At 38.6% G+C, this 20,356-nt stretch overlaps 1 protein-coding gene and 2 long non-coding RNA genes across 3 annotated transcripts; 2 read left to right on the top strand and 1 right to left on the bottom strand.

Annotated features, from left to right (window-relative positions):
• Positions 1 to 18: 18 nt before the first annotated feature.
• LOC127143415 (uncharacterized) lies at positions 19 to 4,690 on the top strand. Its single transcript, XR_007814794.1, has 4 exons — positions 19 to 331; positions 2,141 to 2,201; positions 3,287 to 3,405; positions 4,367 to 4,690. It is a non-coding gene; the product is annotated as an uncharacterized LOC127143415 (long non-coding RNA).
• On the bottom strand, positions 4,033 to 9,645 carry LOC108894548 (uncharacterized). The gene is made up of 4 exons (XR_001962838.2): positions 7,956 to 9,645; positions 6,328 to 6,407; positions 5,601 to 5,662; positions 4,033 to 4,393 (listed from the first exon to the last, which is right to left on the bottom strand). It is a non-coding gene; the product is annotated as an uncharacterized LOC108894548 (long non-coding RNA).
• A 394-nt stretch (positions 9,646 to 10,039) lies between these two features.
• phf3 (PHD finger protein 3) lies at positions 10,040 to 20,286 on the top strand. The gene is made up of 16 exons (XM_018693240.2): positions 10,040 to 10,193; positions 11,360 to 11,610; positions 11,839 to 11,952; positions 12,057 to 13,365; positions 13,782 to 14,058; positions 14,455 to 14,506; positions 15,273 to 15,393; positions 15,544 to 15,700; positions 15,825 to 15,941; positions 16,215 to 16,337; positions 16,432 to 16,576; positions 16,682 to 16,868; positions 16,944 to 17,091; positions 17,187 to 17,276; positions 17,509 to 17,704; positions 17,804 to 20,286. Exons 2-16 carry the CDS (start codon positions 11,376 to 11,378, stop codon positions 19,543 to 19,545), a joined length of 5,013 nt encoding a protein of 1,670 aa, XP_018548756.1. The 5' UTR covers positions 10,040 to 10,193; positions 11,360 to 11,375; the 3' UTR covers positions 19,546 to 20,286.
• The last annotated feature ends 70 nt before the right edge of the window (positions 20,287 to 20,356 follow it).

The following is a 20,356-nucleotide window of genomic DNA, read 5'->3' as shown; positions in this document are numbered from 1 at the left end:
AATGTGTTAAAGGTAAACGCAATTAATCGCAGCAGTTCCAAAGCTTTACACCCCTTGCCAATTGGCGTTTTTCTGTCTGTTGGCTTGCATGTGTTGCCATTGGCCGCGTCGATCGTGCGCCATCGTTGAGTATGACCTGGGGAGGAGCGCAGAGAGGCAGAGAAAGGAAGTTGGGAAACAGATTTAAACCAACATTTGAACTGTTGTCTCGGTTTGTCAGTACTTTGAGAAAACTTAATTACCGAAGAAGTCTGGATCGTAAAACAAGCTTTGAAGCTGCTTCTTTGTCAAACGCGAGTGAGACTGGACGCTGAACACACCTGGCGCGAAGGTAAGGCTAAGGAGCAAACTAGCTAGCGGCTAGCGTTAGCATTTGCGTTAGCGGCGAGCGTAAGCTTTAGCCGTCTATTTTATTTAATTCTTTTGACCTTATTTCCACTCCCAGTCGTTATTATTCCGTGGGTAAGACTGTGTTTGTGTTTCCGAGACTGAGGCGTCCATGACATGAGTAATGGACCCCCAACGTGGACGGGTGAAAACACCGACATTTTGCATCTCTTTGTAATTTTGTTTTCCATCTTGGTATTTCTAACTTCGTTTATAGCTGTCTAACATGTCGTTGTCATCGTTTTGTGTCTATTTGTGGTCATTATGTTGTACTGGTCCGTACCTGGCTGCTTTACACATGGATGGCAGCGTTAGCGTTAGCCTTATCTTTAAACTATGCCATTGGGACTTTTTCCTATTTGTCCTCATTTTTATTTGCGTGGGTTAAAGTCCGTTTGTGTTTCTGTGACTATAGTGCCCTTGACATGAGTTGTGGGCACTTTATGGAGGAAAGGTTATAGTTAAGTCGTACTGTTAATTTGATTATCATGTCGTTGTGATAATTTCGTGTCTGTTTGTGGTCTTCTAGTGTCATTTTGTGACTTTACTTGGCTATTTTACATCTATCAGCCTCTTTGTCCTTTTGTAGTCATTCTGACTGTATCTGTAGTTCTGTCTCCATTCCTAATTATTTTACATTTAAACGTATCTCAGACTAGCCGTTGTTAGCAACACCAGTTGATAGCAACATGTCCACAGATAAAAACTGAAAAATACTATGTGTATGAAGGACTTAATGTGAAACTAATACGACAGAACTGCTATAAACAGTAACATTAGCAGAGTGTTCATTACTATTGATGTGAGTAGCAGCCATATTGAATTCTTACGTCGGAGCTGGTGGGTTTTGTCCGACTTTCCTGTTTTGAAATCCGACTTCATGGAGCTTTGCAGTTGACTAGGAACTCAGAAATTTCGACTTCTAAGAACGACTGGAACACACCATAATTTCGTCGGTAATGTTCGTCGCAGCTGGACACTGTATCATGAAGCAGCTTTTCACCTGACGAGAAATGCCGTCACGTTTTAATATCGCAAGATCTCGCCCCACTCCTTGTGATCAGTAATTTGTTTGTTTGGACTTGATGCTCGATTGAGCACAGTATGGTGTTGAAGGATTGCAAACTACATTTTGTCTCTGTGCTCCTCCACAATGTATGAGCTGAGATTAGAGTTAGATAAATGGTCATTGTAAATGACAGCAAATTGTGTTTGTAGTAAAGGAAGCAGTTCTGTCATTTTATTTTTTTGTGCCTTTATTTTGAAGAGCACTGCTCTTCTTCTTCGCCTACTTGCTGTTGTTGCTGCCGCTAGACTTCCCGCTCCCGATTCGTTGTAATGACCTACTCCCGTTGTTTCTGTTGGTAAGACATGCAAACAAATTATTTACTTGTTATATTATAGGTAAAAATTTATGAAGGGAATTTTTATTGTGGTTCGCTTCATGTTTTTGTGTTGTTTGCATGTCACGTAAGGAATGTCAGTGCGACGTGTATGTGAAGATAGGCTGCTAGCAGGCTGAACACAAACTTAGCGCCCTTGGAAGCAGAAGGAGGTATGGGAAGATTAATGGTGTTCATTGTAAAACAAGTGGTTCAGAAGAAAAGAAGAGAGAAGTAAAGTTGCACCAGTCGAAGCTCTCTGCATTTGTTTGGTTATTCCAAGTGGGCCGCTACAATCATCATAAGTTTCCATGACTATTTTGTATTAATTAGTTAATCAGTGTTTCAGGTGTTGTACTTGTGTTTTCCAGGTCTACTGTTCAGCTGCAGCAGCTTGGACAGAGACTCCAACATCACCTTACAGACCAACAGGTATGTGTCTGAAAAATGTGTTGATGAGCTGAATTATTAATGTCAGCAATCGCTCTCAGTTTTTTTGTTTAGTGTCACTGGATAAATCCCAGCTCAGACCTTTGTATTTAATGAATTTAGTACTGAATATAATAAGAACTGATTAATGTGTCTATTAAATCAGAAAAAAAAGTACTAGCTGTAATTGCTCAGAGCTCAAGGTGACGTTTTCAGAGGTCGTGTTTTGCTTGTATTTACTATTTATCATATGACCAAAAAACTATTACTTTTTCACCCCTCAAGCCTCTCACTTGAAGCAAATATATGACATTCTTGGTTTAAAAAATATGTATCAGAATGGTTTTCAGTGTTTTGTCTGTGGACAAATTGACTGTAGCTCTCCTCACCTTGACACATCAAACACATTAGAACCAGAAATGGGATTGAAAAATATCTTAACTTCAGTTTGATTGTACATGATCAGAAATTCTTAATTATGTGTATGTGCTAGACACACTAGACTACACCGTACCAAACCACATCAATTCTACAAATAAAATATTGGAGTGAGTTGTTCATAAGTGTTAATTTTAACTGTTGGTCAGGGGGTGATTTAAAAATATCTTTACAGTATATAATGAGCAGTTGTACACTTATTTACTTAAAAATTTTCACATAAGCTGCTGTTAAGACCTTTTGTAATTTGGTTGTTATTCATTAAACGAAAACAACACAAACCAAAGACATTTTAAATACCTGCTAATAAGAAGAAGGTTGAAATGTGAAATAATGATTCTGTATGTGACTGTCTGTGTTGGAAGAAATACTCAGACTTTTTACTGAAGTATAACAAACAACACAAGTTAAAATCTTGCATTCAAAAATTGACTTAACTGAGTCAATTTTAAGTGTTTATTATTGTTGTGCAGTTCACAGTAACATACATTATTGCTTCAGTGATTAGTTGATAGACACACAATTAATAATTAAACAAATATTTGTTGTTGTTGGTTCTTCAGGAGGTGATGACAGTCAACTGCTGATGAGGAATAAGTAGTAGTGTATTGATCATTTTCCTTTGTATGTTTCTCTGTGATTTCCTCCAGGTGTCACCACTTCGTCCACGATCGCCGAGACATCATCCATGATCACATAGACATTGTCCATGATCGAAGAGACATTGTACAACAAAGAAGCTCTTTGAGACCAGGACTGAGGCCTCCAGGTAATTCACAAACAGCTCTACATAAGCTGTTCAACACAGAGCACTGACATTAAATTGTTTTATGTTCCGTTTTCAGCATATGAATACAGTGTAATAACAGAAGTAAGAAGTAATAAAAGAAGTAGTCTGTAATACTAAAGTAATGTATGTAATGTAAATAATATTATAATAGAAGTAATGTAAAAGTAATTAGCAATATCATAGGTAAGATGTAATAGGCAAAGTAATCTGTTTTGCAACAGTGAAAGTTATCTGTAAATTTAAAAGTAATATGTACTGGTAACAGTAATCTAATGTTAGAGGTAACTGTAAGAGTAATTTGTAATATAAAAGCAATGCAGAAGTAATAGTAATCCAAAATAGAAGTAAAAATGTCACATTATAGTAAGGCATAAAATGTCAAGAAATATTAGTATAATAAGGAATAAATATGTCAAAAAATGTCGTAGTATAGTAATGTATAAAAAAAACATCCAAAAATGTCTTAGTATAGTAAGGCGTCAAAAACAGTAAAAAAAAAAAAAAAAAAGTCATAGTATAGTAAGATGCCAAGAACACTCAAAAGATGTCACAGAATACTAAGGTGTCAAAAAATGTCCTAACCCTAACCCTAACCCTAACCCACTACAAGTGGCCTTTTGGCTACAGATATTCACTTTCATACAATATTAAAAAAACAGGCAAAATACTCAGTATTCAGAAGTATTTATTTAAGCAAGAGTAATGTAACGTAAAAATTATAAACAGGACTATGTACATAGTAATAGATTGGATTTGACTATTGATATGGCTCTGTTTGAAATGGCAAAATTCGAAAATGAAATGACAAACACGAAATGTAACCATAAATGCTGTGTAGAGGTGTGAGTATGTGTGTCTGGGGGGGAAAAAAGGTAAGATTCAGGAAAGGAAAAATACATTTATCAGTGTCTGTGATTAACACGTGTTCTTGTCTCTGCAGGAGGAGAAGACAACAGCAGCCAAATACCTGGAGGGACGAAAGAAAACAACACGCTGTTAATTAGATGAAAGACCTCCACCATCTGACTGCTGTAAACAGTGCTGGTTTCCTGTTGTTCAAGTTTTGTTAGTCCTGGACACATTTTCCAAAGACAGATAAGTCTTTATTAAACACCTGTGAGAACATTCAACAATGATACAACTATTTAATTATTGTATCACAAGCAGTTAAATGATCACAAAGATGCCTAGTTGACGTTTTCATCTTCGGAAAATGTGCTCATCACTACATTAACCCTAACCAGCTCTAACAAGTGTTTCCTTGTGGCCAAATGTCTGGAATAAAATCATTAAGTTTCTTCCTTAACTTTTGAGTTGCATTTCTCTATTTTGAAAGTGATGTTATAAAAATCATTTTATTGTGTTTTATATTTAACTTTTAAAAGGGTTTTAATTAATTCTTTAAAAAGTTTCATACTTATGTTTTAGCTTTAAATGTTTTTAAAGGCTTTATTCTTGTTATACTTTTTGTTTAGACATTTTTTAAAAGTTCTAAATCTATTTTTCTACAGGTTTCTACTTAATTCTTATATGTATTTTTAAAGGTTGAATATTTAAAGGTTTTGACCTTATTTATCAAACCTGTTTTATAAGGGTTTTTTTTTTTAATGCTTTATCCTTATTTTTTAGACTTATTCCTTTAAGTTTTCAAATGTATTGTTAGGTGATTTAAAACTTTTTAGACCTATTTATTTAACGTTTTAAATTTATTTTTACACATTTTAAAAGGTTGTACATTTAACGGTTTTATACTTAATATTTAAAGTTTTTCAATTTATTTATTAAAAGTTTTATACGTACTAAAAGGGATTCTATTCTAAACCAAGGTTTTATATTTTCTGTTTTATAGTTGGAGGATGCAAATCTGGCTGTCAATTTTTGTCTGACTAATTTCTGGCACTGCTTTGATGTGTTTGTATGAATGATTGCAACTCTGTAACCTATACTGCTGCTGCCTTGGCCATTTAATCTCAATGGGTTTCTTTCTGGTTAAATAACGGTTAAATAAAAAAAAATATATTGTTATACATATTTTTTAGACATTTTTTGCAGCTACACCGTAGAAAAATACTAATTAATACTTTACTTTTTGTTCCAGACAAGAGGTTTTAAAGAGTCAAACTGCAGCTGAGATAATGACAGAGTCAGACTGAAAAGAATAAACTAACACTGACCTTCTGGAAATGTCTTTACGTCTGCCTCTTCTCTCTCTGATTTAATGGTTTAAGTTTGAATCCTGTTGAGAAAAACACAACAAACATTAATATAAAGATCACATAAAAAAAATCTAAATAAAAACAGTTTCTGGGTACTGAACTGTCAAAAGATAGAGAAGTAAAAGACACTAAATCTACAAAGAAACCAGAGTGTGGACTAAGTGGTCCTGGACTCATCAGAACTAGTCTTAAGAGTTAAATTTACTGTATACCAAGGATAGAAGCTGCTGCTCTGACTGGAGAACTGACATCACCAGCTCCTGATATTCACACAATAGTGGATGGAAATGTTTTTTTCTCCCAAGTCAGTTGAAATTTTAACTAAATTTGGTTGATGGAGGCCAAAATGAAGCACAATGACAGTGTGACACTGAACTGAATAATATATGATTTACTGTACTAATGAGAAAGAGAGTGAGACACAGGGAGAGAGGGGAGAAAGTGAGTGAAGGGGGGCAGAGAGAGAGAGAAAGCAAAAGAGTGAGAGAGAGAGCAAAGAAGAGAGGGAGGGCGGGGGACAGAAAGAATTAGAGCGAGAGTAAAGTGGGGTACACACCAAAAGATAATTGGCCGGAGTGTGCCAGGTTTAAGAGAGCGAGAGAAAGAGACAGAGTCTTTTTGTGACAAATCAATTAATGTCAGGGCTCTGTGTTGGACAGTGTATGTAAAGCTGTTAGTGAATTACCTGGAGGCCTCAGTCCTGGTTTCAAAAAAACTTCTTTATTGTACAAAGACACTCTGCGATCATGGACAAAGTGGTGACACCTGGAGGAAATAAAAAGAGAAACATACAAAGGAAAATGATCAATACACTACTATCTATTCCTCATCAACAGTTTAACCCCAAAACACATAAATATTCAACATAACAGCCGAACCAGAACATTCTCCAAATGTTAAGAGTGTTGTCTCAGAAAATGGGCTATTTACTGTCCATATGACAAGAAAAACCATCACATCTTTAAGAATCAATAACACTAAATATCTGGGGAAAATTTACTAAAATTAGTATCTTAAACCTTAAATTTCTATATTAATTGTCAACGAATCACATATATTACTGTGAACTGTGTAATAAAAACTTAATAAAAAAGTACATTTTTGAAAGCAGGGTGTGGTATTTTCAATTATACTTCAGTCCACAGGCAGAAAATTAACTGACAACTATTTAGAGTTTCTAATAATTATTGTAACACTAAACAAATAACCTCATTATAAAGAATAGTTCACCTCCAAAACTTGAACAGTGTAGAAGAATACAGCACTGAAAACTAAGCACTAGAACCTTGAGAATCACACTTGGAGTTTTGAGGTGAATAAATGAAATGTGTTACTAGAATATAGACTTTATTGATCTCAGAGAGAAATGCAATTTTTACAATACTTTTTATAATAATTTCTAACGGTAATCTCAGTTTATACATTGTGACCTACTCTTGAGGCTTAAAACTTGTGGAGGAGGACAGAGTTAAAATCTAGTTTTCAAGGTTGTATTTAAGTCAAAACTGAGCTCAGTAAAGTCTCAAGTCACCACAAAATATTATTTTAAATCAATAATATTTAAACAACAGGGGATCACATCTATGCACAGATTACTACCACAAAGCTATAAAGAAACACAAAACGAAAAAGAGGCAAGAAACACAATCATTGATCACAATGAGATGCTTAACTGCCACACTGAAACACAAAATTGCCGCAAAAAAAACACAAAGAAGCTGACCATAAATAGATGTTTAGAGCCAGCTAGAGACGCAAAACGATGCAATACCGATCACATCGACATGATAATCCACCATAAACTGACTTAAAATGACCAAGCTGGAGCTCAAAATTAAAAAAGCAGTAAAATGTCTGCAAAGTAATGGTAAAGAGATGTGTGCGGAGTTGTAAGCAGACAAACTGACTACTAAACAGTTATCGCCGTCCACAACTCATGTCAGGGAAGCTTTAGTCACAGAAGAACACACACACTTTAACCCAAGCAAATAAAAATTATATAAAATTATATTAAATGACCACAAATAGCCACAAACCGGTGACAACAACATGTCAGACGAAAATTGTCAAGTGTCAACAAATACGAACATGGTTTTACACACATTATTAAGAGCCCATTGTGTTAACATTCGTCCACGATGGGAGTCCACAATTCATGTCAAGGACGCCTCAGTCACAGAAACACAAACACATTCTTGGCCACGCGATATAAACGACTGGAAATGGAATTAAATATTATTACAAGGTAAGGCTAATGCTAAAGCTCTCCGATAACGCTAACGCTAGCCACTAGCTGTTAGCTGTTTGCCTTACCTTCGCGCTGCAGGTGTGTTCAGCGTCCTGTCTCACTCCTGTTCAAGAAAAAAGCAGCTCCAGAGTTTGTTTAAGCATCCAGGCCTTTTCATTAACGACAAAAAAAGCAGCTCCAGAGTTTGTTTTAGCATCCAGACTTCTTCGGTGAGGTGACGACGTTATCTCACAGTACTAGCAAACAGAGGCAATGTTTCAAACTTGGTTTAAATCTGTTTTCCGACTTCGTTTCTCCGCCTCTCTGCGCTCCTCGTGGCCAATGAGGAGACACGTTGCTGCCAATCACGACACACGTCATTGGCAGAAAACGCTGATTATCCGGTCGAATCTGATCCGCCTGGCCCCGTCCGTGATCTTCTACACATGATGAGGATTTACCACATTGAGACAGTTTCAGCCTTGAATATAAGTAAATATGAACGGATGACTGGTTTAATGATCTTAAGACACCATAGACTGTATATAAAAAGACATACTGCACAGATCACAAATGAGGTAAATTGATGGGAGTTACCAAAAATTACCTACATTGTAATATCAGTCAATCCTTACGAGGCTAATATATTAATTTAAAAAATACCTTCGAGAACAAAGGTTGACAAGTGACTGATAAATGCAACGCTAAACCACAACATCAATGAAGGCTCGGTTTGGAGTCGTCAATTCATTTCTATCTTTAATTTTACACATCAAACTGTCCGCTGTAAGCTAGCGAGGATTCTCGTTCCCGAGACACAACATGGCCGCGCGTAGAGTGCAAGATTTCAGTGAGAAGGAGGCAACACAACACAGATAAGTTTAACGGTAAGACCTGGAGGAAGCGGCAAAGCACCGTCATATTGGTCGTGGGGAGATAATTAACAACAAAAAACAAAAGTAAACATAACATCTGTCTATCTATATTTGTCAGTTCCCGTTGGAGTGGAGCGTCTCTCAGCCACAGATGCACAGATGTGTTATACATTTATTTGAAAGGTTTGAGAGAAGGCTTGGCATTATTTTTAATAAGACTAACTTTCACTTTGTAAATACTGGCTATGGTCTTACTGTTAGTTCACATTTTGAGGATTAGGCTCATCCGACTGAGAAACTATGTTATGGTGTTAATTGTTAAAATCTGGGTGAGGGATCCTTTATGTTTATTTTTCATTTTCCACCCTAAGGGATTGCCACCTTATCATGGTCAGGGGGTTTGCATGCCTCAGTGACCTTAGGAGCTATTCCAACAGAAGCTTAGTCTTCAGGTGGGACACCCAAGCTGGACAGGTCGTAGGGTAGAGGCCTGATAAAGTGCACTCCACGTCTCCAGGTTGGGGGTTGGATGCATAGCTAATAACCAATTCCATGGAGAAAACACTGTCATAAGCAAAAACTCCCCCAGAAAATTGCTGCTGTAGCATGATCTGTACCCACGATGCTCCCTTCACATTTACGACTGCCCTCGCATATATGCTCGCCTAGAACCGACACTGGCTTTTATACCTTATTTATTTTTTCATTTACAAATTTCTCATTACTTCTGTGTTTCATAAATAATAGAATGAATGTAAATCAAGACAATTTTAATATTGTATCTAAAAGTGTTCATGTGCAGTGAAGGTTTTCAAGCTTAAGTAAAATACTGAAATCTTATTTATCTAAAAGAAAGTAAACCAAAAGGTGTAACTGATCATATGGTAACTCCTGGGCAGTGTTATTATATGGATTTCTGAATTGCTTTTGGGCCCCATTTTACAGTGATAAAACCTCAGAGATTGATTCTTCTTAATGGTTCCTGTATGCAGCTTATTTTATGCAGTAGACAAATGCTGCAACTTGATTTTCAAATGTTAAAAAAAAATCTCCAGGCAAGACGGTGTCAAATGTGTTATTTTGTCTCTTTAATAACTGTAACCTTAACTAGTGGAAATAGAAATACATTCATTCATTCACTTAGCCTCTTTAAGTTCTTCTTTTCTTCACATGGGATAACTGAATGCTTAATAAAAGTTGACTCATGACAACACAGTTTGGCCTTCGAGACAGTTAGATGGTCTAAACTTTTGTTTACAAAAGCTAACTGCTGTGTTGTCTGCGCTGCCTTGCTACCTGTAAACACAAACCACGTGACAAGCGGCGTCGCCTGTCAGGGGCTTTGCAGCACTGGGGCGAATGACGGCGGAGTTAGAGGAAGTTACAGGGAGCAGCTGTGCTAGTATGTAACCTTACGCGAGTTGGATACGGCCTTGCAGCGAGAGAGGGGTAGGACTTTTGTTATTGTGAACCCATATATTCCTAAATATACAGGCTGCAAGCGTTGGAACTGATGCATGTGGGCGTGATCGCAGCTACCAGGCTACAAACAAACTTGGTATCTAGGGCCTATGCTAACGGGACTTAGCTAGCCTGAATGACAGATTTAGCATCGAGCTGTGTAACTAAATATACGCATATTTTGTGCAACGTATATTGGCTTTCTGGCACACACATTTATTGATATAAATACATGTTACTGTAACAGTTATAGAGTTTAAAACGGTGAATTGTCTTGGATGGTAACTTCCTCAATAAGTTACCGTTAGCTTGCTAACATACATTACCAACGCGTTCTGCAGCGGGTTGTTGTTAGCCGTCCCATCACGTTAGCGTGCTAACTAGCAAACAGCTCACTGGCAGAACCTGGTCGTACGTACTCGGTGTTTCATATGGGCATTGAGTTATATTAGGTGATATTAATTTAACCAGCCAAGAGACCCGCACCGGCCTATTTGAGATCTAAGTTTGTAACATTTTTGGTTCATGCCCTGTTCACTTTTGGCCTACTCCAGCTGTACAGTTGTACTTGATTGAAAAACGCTAACTTGCAGGTCATTTAACATGTGCCTCACTTTTATAAGGCTCTCTAAGTTGACCACAAGAGTGGTTCTCTTGCACTTACTTAAACACACGTCAAGCATATCGGCAGTGCGCAGTCTGGGGCTATGTAAACACTGATGATCCACGGAAATAGCCAAATAAAATTTGAAGCTAGCGACGTTGGCTCAACGTAGCAGGACAGCAAACCATGTAGCATTTACGGCTGATGTGATGGAGACAAGCTCGGCGCTAAGTTTAAAGCCATCGGTCAGCCAATATTCAACAACTTCAACATTTCAGTTACACACAACAAACAAAACACAAGCACTTGTAGCTTTGTCAATACTGTTTGCATGCCAGTAAATATATCGAGAAGTTGTGTCAAAGTAGATTGGACTTCCACCAGTGAATATTTGCTTAGGTCCCCACTGGTTTGCTTAGACCATTATGGTCCCCTGAGCCTCGTTATATACATTGTGTGCTGCTGGGATAATTCACATGATGTATGACGGAAGCAGCATTAACATAATTTGACTCCTTCTTTCCCTGCTCTCTGTCTGATTTTGATGCAGGAAGGCAGCAGCATTCATGGATATTGTGGACACCTTTAACCATCTAATACCCAGTGACCAGTTGGATGACTCCCTAATAATAGGTCAGAATTTGGAGTGTGAAGCCAGTAATGAGTTTGGAGCAGGACCCCGGCTGGAAGATTCACTGAAGAATATGCTCAGTGACAAAGATCCTATGTTTGGATGTGCAAGCTCTCAGTTCAATCTGCTGGACAATGAGGACTCTGCTTTTCAGGTTACTGGCTCCACAGGTATGTCAGCAGACAAAACAGATGGTAAAATGTCTAAAAGTAAACAAAACTCACTTATGCTACAAACAAGACTTGTGGCTGCTTCACATTACAAGTCATTCAGAAATAATGGGAAATCATAGTAGAGGAAGTTGCAAGTGTACATTAATAGCTTGCTAGCATTATTTTCATCATCATATCATCAGCACCTTTTAAACAACATTTATTTATTGTGCCTGGTATTTGTAGGTCTTGGTAGTTCAGCACCCACAGGTCTCAGCAGTGAACTGACGGCTACAGAGACCACACAAGTCAGGCAACCTGTTAGCAGGCAGAAGAAACGTACACGTAATTTAGTACATGGTAAGTTGGTGCTCACATACATTTCTGTTTCCCCCATATGAAATCTTGAAATTAGAGATGGTGTGACGCATTTTATCATGTTTTGCTCCTTCTTGTTGAAACAGAATACAGTGGTGGTGCACAACCTGTGAACACATCCACCAACATCATGACCCGAGGACGACCAGGAAGGAAACCAGCCAACAGGCTACAAAAGTCATTTCTTATTGAGAAAGGAGTTAAAGGTGCTCAACTAAAGAAAGAATTAACTCTGGGAGGGCGTATCAATGTTAATGATCTTGATGGTGGATTATGGCTGAATCCTAGTGTTGTATTGAGACGACTGACAGTTACAATTGGGGGATTCAAGATTGAGTTGCTCCCAGGACCTTCTTATACACAAAACATTGATATAAGCCAGTGTGCAAGCTTTGACGATGGTGTTTCATACGGTGGGGAGGTAGGTTTTGCCATGATGTCAGATGATGCTGTCCGTGTACAAAATGTCACACCTGAGAACGTGGCAGAGAAGGACATAGTTGAGAAGAGCTCTGCTGATGATGCAGCCCTTGGGCTGGGCCCTTACGTGAATCCTAATGATGTGCAGACCTCTAATGGAGCATTAACAGGCAACCCCTGCACGCAAGAGACAAAGCTTGACAATCAGAATGTCCCTGAAAAGCAAAAGCCAGTCGGTAAAGATGACATCAAACCACAACAAAATGACGAGAACAACAGAACTACTGTAAGTAAGACTGATGGTAAGGAAAAGCAACAGATTGTGGCCAAAAATTTACTTAAGTCTTCTTCTGACAAGAATAAGGACTTGGTTTTATGTAAACCCAGCAACATGATTAAGGATCATAAAGTATCCCAAAACACGCCATCGAAAGTTATCCAAAGGGGTGACCTGCACAAAATGAAATCTCCAAAGGAAAAGAAAGACATTGCATCACTGAAAAGGCCTGCAGAAAACATCCAAAGTGAGCATACTACTAAAGTGCAGAAGATACAGGGCACAGGAGATAGTAAAGTGAAGCCAAAATTACCAAGTTCACCTAGCTCTGTAACGAAGAAGAGCCCATCATCTGGCAGCCGTGTTGGTGATCAGCAGGCATCAGCCAAACATGTCCCTCCTCACAGCAACTCCAAAGTTGAAACTGCTCAACCGGTGCACAGTCGTCCAAGCCATACATTAAAAACGCCCGAGGAGGGGGGGCAGGAAAAGTCTAAACTGAAAAAGCCAGAAAAGATTCTTCAAAGACAGAAAAGTAAAAATACTCGAAGCATCTCTGTGGATGAGCCGCAGCTGTTTATTCCGGATAACGCTCCTGTTGTGAAGAAAGAAGCGGCTGAGGAGCAACCTGCTAACAGCGAGACTGTATGGGATGGAAACAACTGTTGTGGTCTGTGCAAGAAACACCACAATAACATGTAAGTTTTGCTCTTCACTTGAATATAGATCAGTATGTATTGGACAATATTAAAGGCATGTTGTTATTTTGTTTCTCTATGTTGTAGATTTGACAGGGTGACATTTTTTTCCTGTTTGTTACAGATATCAAAAGTTCTACATTCACTTAGCAGAGCATTCGATATTTGAGTGATTTTAAGTCTTGAGATGATACGTGATGGAGGGATGGTCAAAGGCAATGAACCACAATATTTGCACAATTACAAAAACATCTGACTGGCTTATGCTGTGTGGTCTGGTTAAAATGAGCAGATATTTGAATAAACAAAAAGAAATTTTAATATTGATGTAATTTTTATTTCATATCAGGGTGTGCTCTCATGTTCAGAATGCTCATTTGCAAACACACCTTTAATAACCACCATACTTTGTCTAGGTTCATGGTAGGCTGTGGTCGCTGTGACGACTGGTTCCACGGTGACTGCGTTGGACTTGACCTGACAAAAGTACGCGAAATGGAGGAAGAGGACCAGATGTATGTGTGCTTGAAGTGCTGTGAGGAGGAAAGCAAAAAGGTGGAACCCGAGCCCCCGAGTGCAGCTAAAGCAGAGGTTCAAGCAAAGACTGAAGTGCAGGATCATAAGCTGCCTCCTAAGCCCAGACCAGGACCCTCCCAGACACTCACATCAGGGGGGGTCAGACCTGTAAGAAAAGTAAGCATTGTTGCCTTAAGTTCTATAGAAAAAATCTTTGGTCATGCATTAAAAAAAATTGTAATCTTTTGCATACATCAGAAATTTTATTTGTTCCCCCAGCTTAATCATCCTCTGATATTAATCATAGCCAGTGTTACTACCATACAAGGGTTTGTTGTCTATTTGCTTTTATTTTGCAGGAGGCTTGCACATGGGTGTGTACTCACCAAAGTTTAGTACATTTTCCTGCACATAAAACTCACCCTGATTTTTTTTTTTTTTTTTTTGGCTGAGGGTTTATAATATTTCATGTTACCTTTTTCACATTTTAATTCCATTAATATTTGCTTTCTTAATGACTGGGAATATGAATAATATGACTAATGTGCTTGTTGCACATCTCTCCTAATAAAGGATCATGACAGAAGGCAGTCTGCAGATGTCAGAGATGCAACTCATAAAACAGGTATGTTTTTATAATATTTTAAATAAGATTAAATGAAGACAATTAGACCTTTGTACTGCCAGTTCAGATAAGACAAAATCCAGTACCAAATATGCTCAAGACTTAAAAAAAAATTGTTCATTAAATATCAACCCAACCAGAAGATAAGTGCATGAACTACATTTTTGGAGTCTTCTTAAACCAAATATAATACTGGAATTCTACAACTACTGATATGCTGGTGACAGGTGAGATTTGATTGCAGCGTGGCAGTACATGTGGGTGTAGCATGCTGCCTGTCTAAAAATACCAATGAAAGGTGGTGTATATGTAAAACGATAGAGGATACCTCCCCTGAAATTGTCTCCTAGCTCACTGTTTATATTTCACAAACTCAACAAAGTTCGCAGTTGAGTTTGGAAACACAGAGTGAGCAGGGAGGACATTTTGGGAGTCACAAATGCTGTTGGGCATTATACAAAACAACAAAAACAAAAGAAACTGGAGTGTATTTGTAGTGTAAGAACTCTTAAAATATGATTGCATGCAGTTTTGTTGTGTTACTGCTGTTTGCTTCCATATTGGGAACAAAATGCTTTGTCTACATACTGTTGCGGTCAGATTGGCTTGCTGAAGGTTATTCTACAACTACATCTACAACACACTTGCCTTGCCTTCTTTGTTCAATTCAGAAGGAAAGGGGGAAAAAATAGATAAATTAGATAAAATTTTGTAATCTTTCTGGTAACAGATTTCATTGTCATTTTGTCATTCTGTCCTGTCCTAGGTGTTCAGCTGAAACAAGAGACAAAAAGTAAGACGCAGTCTTCATCTTCAAAGAAACCTGTGTCTGTGGAGGCAATCAGGAGAAGTGTGCGTGATTCTCTCAAAGAAATCCTTATACAGAGGCAAGTGTTTCATGAGTAAAAGCAACAAAAAGAGTTGTGTAAATGGTGAATTTTACATTGTATTCAAAGTGTTTTATTGAAAAACTTGATAAACAAAGTACCTAAACAAGTTACCTAAGTACATCAAATGTGATGCTTTCTTCATTTTAGGTTGAAGGAGTCTGATCTGAACATCTCAGTGGAGAGGGCCTCTGAACTTGCTAAGAAAACAGAACGAGAGCTTTTTCACCTGTATAAAGACACTGACAACAAATACAAGAACAAGTATAGAAGCTTAATGTTTAACCTCAAAGATACTAAAAATAATGTAAGTACCATTTTAAATCAGGCATGATCCATGGGTGAAGCATCTTGGTGTTGTATTTCAATTTTAAAATAAATGTTATTCCATTTGCTTTATCTTTATCTTTTTTATTTAATTGTTTTTTTAGGTTCTCTTCAAGAGAGTTCTCAAAGGGGAAATTTCTCCTGGTAACCTAGTTCGAATGAGTCCTGAGGAGCTGGCCTCAAAAGAATTGGCTGCTTGGCGACAAAGAGAGAACCGGCATGTAAGTAATGCTCAAATCTTGGGTTTAATTTACTTACTGATTTTATTTCTTAAATTCACCTTGATATCTCCTATCTCCTCTCTTCACCTTGACAGTAATTCACCTCATAGCTCACAATAATTCTGATATGAAATGTTCAGCAAGTAGTATTAACGTAATATCTTGAGATTTGGTCCTTTATATATTCTTTATGGATGACTGCATTTTATAAAGAAAAACCTTCTTAGTTTTCCTCTCAGCCCTCTAATAAGCAATAAATTCCTAATTTTACAGACAATTGAAATGATTGAAAAAGAGCAAAGAGAGGCAGAGAGACGACCCATCACTAAAATCACACACAAGGGTGAAATTGAAATTGAAAGCCAAGAACCAGTGAAAGCGCCTGAGCCTGCAGAGGTAAAGAAGATGTCAAATATTACTCTGTATTATATTTACGAGCAAAAAAGGGTGACATGTCTACTTCTGATTTATTTTTTTCCCCTGTTCTCAGCTGGAGCCTCTTCCCAAAGTGACAGAAGTCTCAGAGGAACCTCCAAAAACACCAGACAAGAAAGCAGAGAGTAGCAAGACAGAGAAAGACACAACCAATCAACACAAGTCTCACTTATTTGACCTACACTGCAAAATCTGCACAGGTAAACCCTAACATAGTGATGAAACTCTGTCTTTCACAAAACATCTCAATATTTCACTCAATAACTAAGGACAGCTATTGACCTGTTACTTTCTTCCTCTCTAAGGTCGTATGGCACCCCCTGTTGAGGAGGCACCTACCAAAGTGGTCAAAGTTGCTACAACAATTGTTAGGAGGCAGTCTACAAAAACAGAGGAAACAAAGAGCACAACCCCACCTGCGGGTGACGATGACCTGCACCTCACTGTTTTAGAGGAGAGCTTCAGAAACGCTCAGTCAGGCTACGAAGGAAGGTGAGTCGCTACCTCTAATACTCTTTGTGGATCTCCTTTTTGCAAATTGCTCCATTGCTATTATATTTGTCACAGGTCAGATCATGTAACTGGTAGAGGTGAAGAGGCGGCTTTCCTTTCCAACCTGAAGTCCCTGTGGCGAGGATTCATTCACATGCACTCTGTGGCAAGGCTTGTGACAAAGGCTTTCCCAGTATCAGGGATTTTGGATAACTTGACCGAGGTAAAGTAGCCATAAGTGAACATATTTAGAGTTTTAATAACTGTTGAAAAGTACAGTCTGGAAGCTTTGTTCTTCTTTGTGCCCTCCCTCAATAGGATCTTCCAGACAGCATTCAAGTTGGTGGGAGGATAAGTCCACAGACAGTGTGGGACTACTTGGAAAAGATTCGGGCAAGTGGAACAAAAGTGAGTTTTGGCAGCTCTCCTTCTTGAAGTGATTGCACCTTTAAGTCCTCAAATACAGTCACCCACAATTACAAATGGTTTATTGCAATCAAGAGCAGCTCAGTCTTAAGTCCAGACATTTAACATCCAGATTTGTGCTGTCATTTTAGAGCTGTTTCATTGAGTCTTTGTTCTTCTTTATTTGTACATGGATGGGAGATTTTCCTTACACATGGTTTTTCTCTTGTTAAAGGAGGTGTGCCTGATTCGCTTCTCTCCTGAGACAGAGGAAGATGAGATCTCCTATACTCTTCTGTATGCCTACTTCAGCAGTCGTAGGCGTTTTGGGGTGGTGTCCAATAACCTGAAACAAGTCAAGGACATGTACCTCATTCCCTTGGGTGCCACTGAAAAAGTTCCACATCAGCTCGTTCCCTTTGATGGGCCAGGTAATCTGAATGCCAGACCATGTGGATAATTATTTTGTCTGAGGAAATTACACAAACATTTCTGATCTTTCAAACTTAATTAATATTTTAATTTGACAGGTTTAGAAAACAACCGTGCCAACCTTCTCCTTGGACTCATAATTCGCCAGAGATCAAAAAGGGATTTTCTTCCTGTGGACGTGAATGAAACTGCGAGGATTATTCCTGAAATCAAGCCCATCACTGTTTCCACTAAAGAAACCAGAGCAACAGAGGAGGATGAGAAGTTTTTCCTCTCTTCCTTGACTACTACGCATAAAAAAGAGAAGGACAAACCACTTAACACTACTGAAGATGTCAGTGAGCCAACTACAGAGGCGTTTGAAGAACCATCTGCAACAGAGGAGACCAACAATCAGGAACCACAAAAACCACTGCGCTTTCTTCCAGGTGTGTTAGTAGGCTGGGGTGGGGAATTACCACCTCTGCCAGATGTTGGAGGAAAACTGGCAACAACAACAGACGACAACCCAAAGACCCAACTAGCTCCAAAAACAGAGGCATCAACTGGAAACTCAAAAAGTCCAACAGCTGCTGCTCCGCGAGAGCGCTTTGTCATCAAAAAGAAAGAGGCTAAACCTGCTAAAGCTGAACCAGAGCTCTCCAGCCTGAAAGATACATCTGCTACTAACAACTCATCAGGAAAAGATACTGCAGTGGTGACCCATGGTGCGCACATCTCTCTGAAAGATAAGCCTCCAGATGTATCGACTGAAGCATTCCTGGCAAGCTTGTCAGCAGCTCCAAGTGGGACTGAAACTAGCAGCGCTGCCTTAGCAAACAAAGACGATGCTGGCCTTTTGTCTGAAACTGAAAAAGGAACGTCTGAAGGGAATTCTTTGTTGCAGTCAAAATCCCAGGCTGCTTTAGATCACACAAATAGCTCAAAACCTCCTTTAAGTGGAATATTGAAAAAATCTTCAGCATATTCCAGTGTGAATGAAGATAACACAACGGTGCTACAAAAGGATAAAGCCAGCCATCCAGCTCCTTCAAGTCCTAAACCTGTTCCTGTGTTGAGTAGCACTAGAAATGATCCAGTTACACCATTTCACCAAGGATATTTACAGCTTTCTCAGGCCAAGAACAAACCTGAGGAACAAAACCAAACTGCCGTTCAGTTGTTTCATAGTGAAAAGGAAGATCCTGGCATGTCCCTGGCTGGTTCTGCACTAACAACAACAGTATTTCCTTCTGCAGTGCAGGGACCACAAGCAGCACCAGCTTTCTCAGCATACAACAGTGCAGCACCTTTCCCACTGCAACAGCAACAGCCTCAGGTACTTGGCAGCTACGACTACCCAACCGGCCATCCTCCTAACACATTCTCCACCCCAAACACCCAGGATCAGAATCATAGTATGCCATGGGCTCAGGATAGCACTTCACATGCTCCTCCTGGACTCCAGTCACAGTACCCTGAGAGTTACTCTCAGCCATCTGAGCAACCTCCATCCCTGGCCAAAGACTACAAGCGTCTAGAGGAGCGATACAGCGACCCATGGGAGAGGCCACGAAACACAGAGGACAGAGATCACCATGGGAGGCACAGCCACCACAGGGACTCCCATCATGGAAAAAAGAGCCGGCACCACGAGCGGGAGAAAAAGCATGATCGCAACTACGACGACAAGTACAGAGAGAGGAGTAGGCACCACGGACATGATGACCGTTATGGTGAGAAGAGGAAAGAGAGACACCACAGTGATGACTACAGCAGCCGTCACAAGGACAGACACAGACATAGAAGGGACTCTGATTATGAGAATGGACGGAGAAGTTCAAAAGACAGTTACTCATAATTATGTTTTTTTAAAGCCCTGCTAGCAAGCGCTCAGGGTTCAAAGAAGGACTGTTGTTTGGTCACTTCAAACCACTTCAGCTACATTGGCTGCCAGTGGAGTTGTTTATTTTATACACAGGTCTGCAGCTTATATGCCATTTCCTTCATAGAAGTTCCATTTTGTTATTGCCATTACAGCCAAAATGAGATATCATTTCAGTGGGACTGTGAAGATTATCATAGGTAGATAGTCTTCAGACCAAGAATATTGGATCGTTTTCAAATTTTTAACCTTTTATTGTCTTGTTCATACTGAGCAGCTGTACTGACTACAAATAATCCATAAATGTTTTCAGTTTTGTGGTAACATACAACACATATGTGGACCATTTGGTGAAAATCTGAAGTGAAACATTTGGAATGAGTGAATGTAACCGAAAACATTTAAGGATAAATCTAAACAGCAGCTGCTTCTTCTTTTCAACTTCATTTCTTTTAAAATTGCTTAAATATTTTATAAACTTACTTTCTATTGAAAAAGTATGTACATTTTGGCTTGTAATATACATTAGAGATGAAGTGTGCCTTTGCACTGTGTGTTTATGTACAGTTCGTAATAAAGCTAATTCTTTTTTATTGTTGATTATAAAAACAAAACTTCTCATACATCTTTGTATTAAAGGTAAAATCACCTGGATACTAAATTTACATTGTACCATTTCAATGATTTTAGACAGTAAAGTTGTTATCTACAAAATCAGACATGTTTGCCAAGGAATGAGAGATTGACTTCAATTAATGTTTGATGAGTTGTTTTTGAAGTTGTACCT

Source organism: Lates calcarifer, linkage group LG16_LG22 (assembly GCF_001640805.2).
Source record: "Lates calcarifer isolate ASB-BC8 linkage group LG16_LG22, TLL_Latcal_v3, whole genome shotgun sequence".
NCBI lineage: Eukaryota > Metazoa > Chordata > Actinopteri > Centropomidae > Lates > Lates calcarifer.
This window is presented reverse-complemented; position numbering and strand designations above follow the sequence as displayed.

What these genes read in the sequence shown, in the direction of transcription:
- phf3 (XM_018693240.2), top strand. Translation starts at nt 11,376, where the DNA reads ATGGATATTGTGGACACCTTTAACCATCTAATACCCAGTGACCAGTTG. An exon ending in TCAGGTTACTGGCTCCACAG is followed by an intron (nt 11,611 to 11,838) that starts GTATGTCAGCAG and finishes TGGTATTTGTAG; the next exon opens with GTCTTGGTAGTTCAGCACCC. An exon ending in ACACTGCAAAATCTGCACAG is followed by an intron (nt 16,577 to 16,681) that starts GTAAACCCTAAC and finishes TTCCTCTCTAAG; the next exon opens with GTCGTATGGCACCCCCTGTT.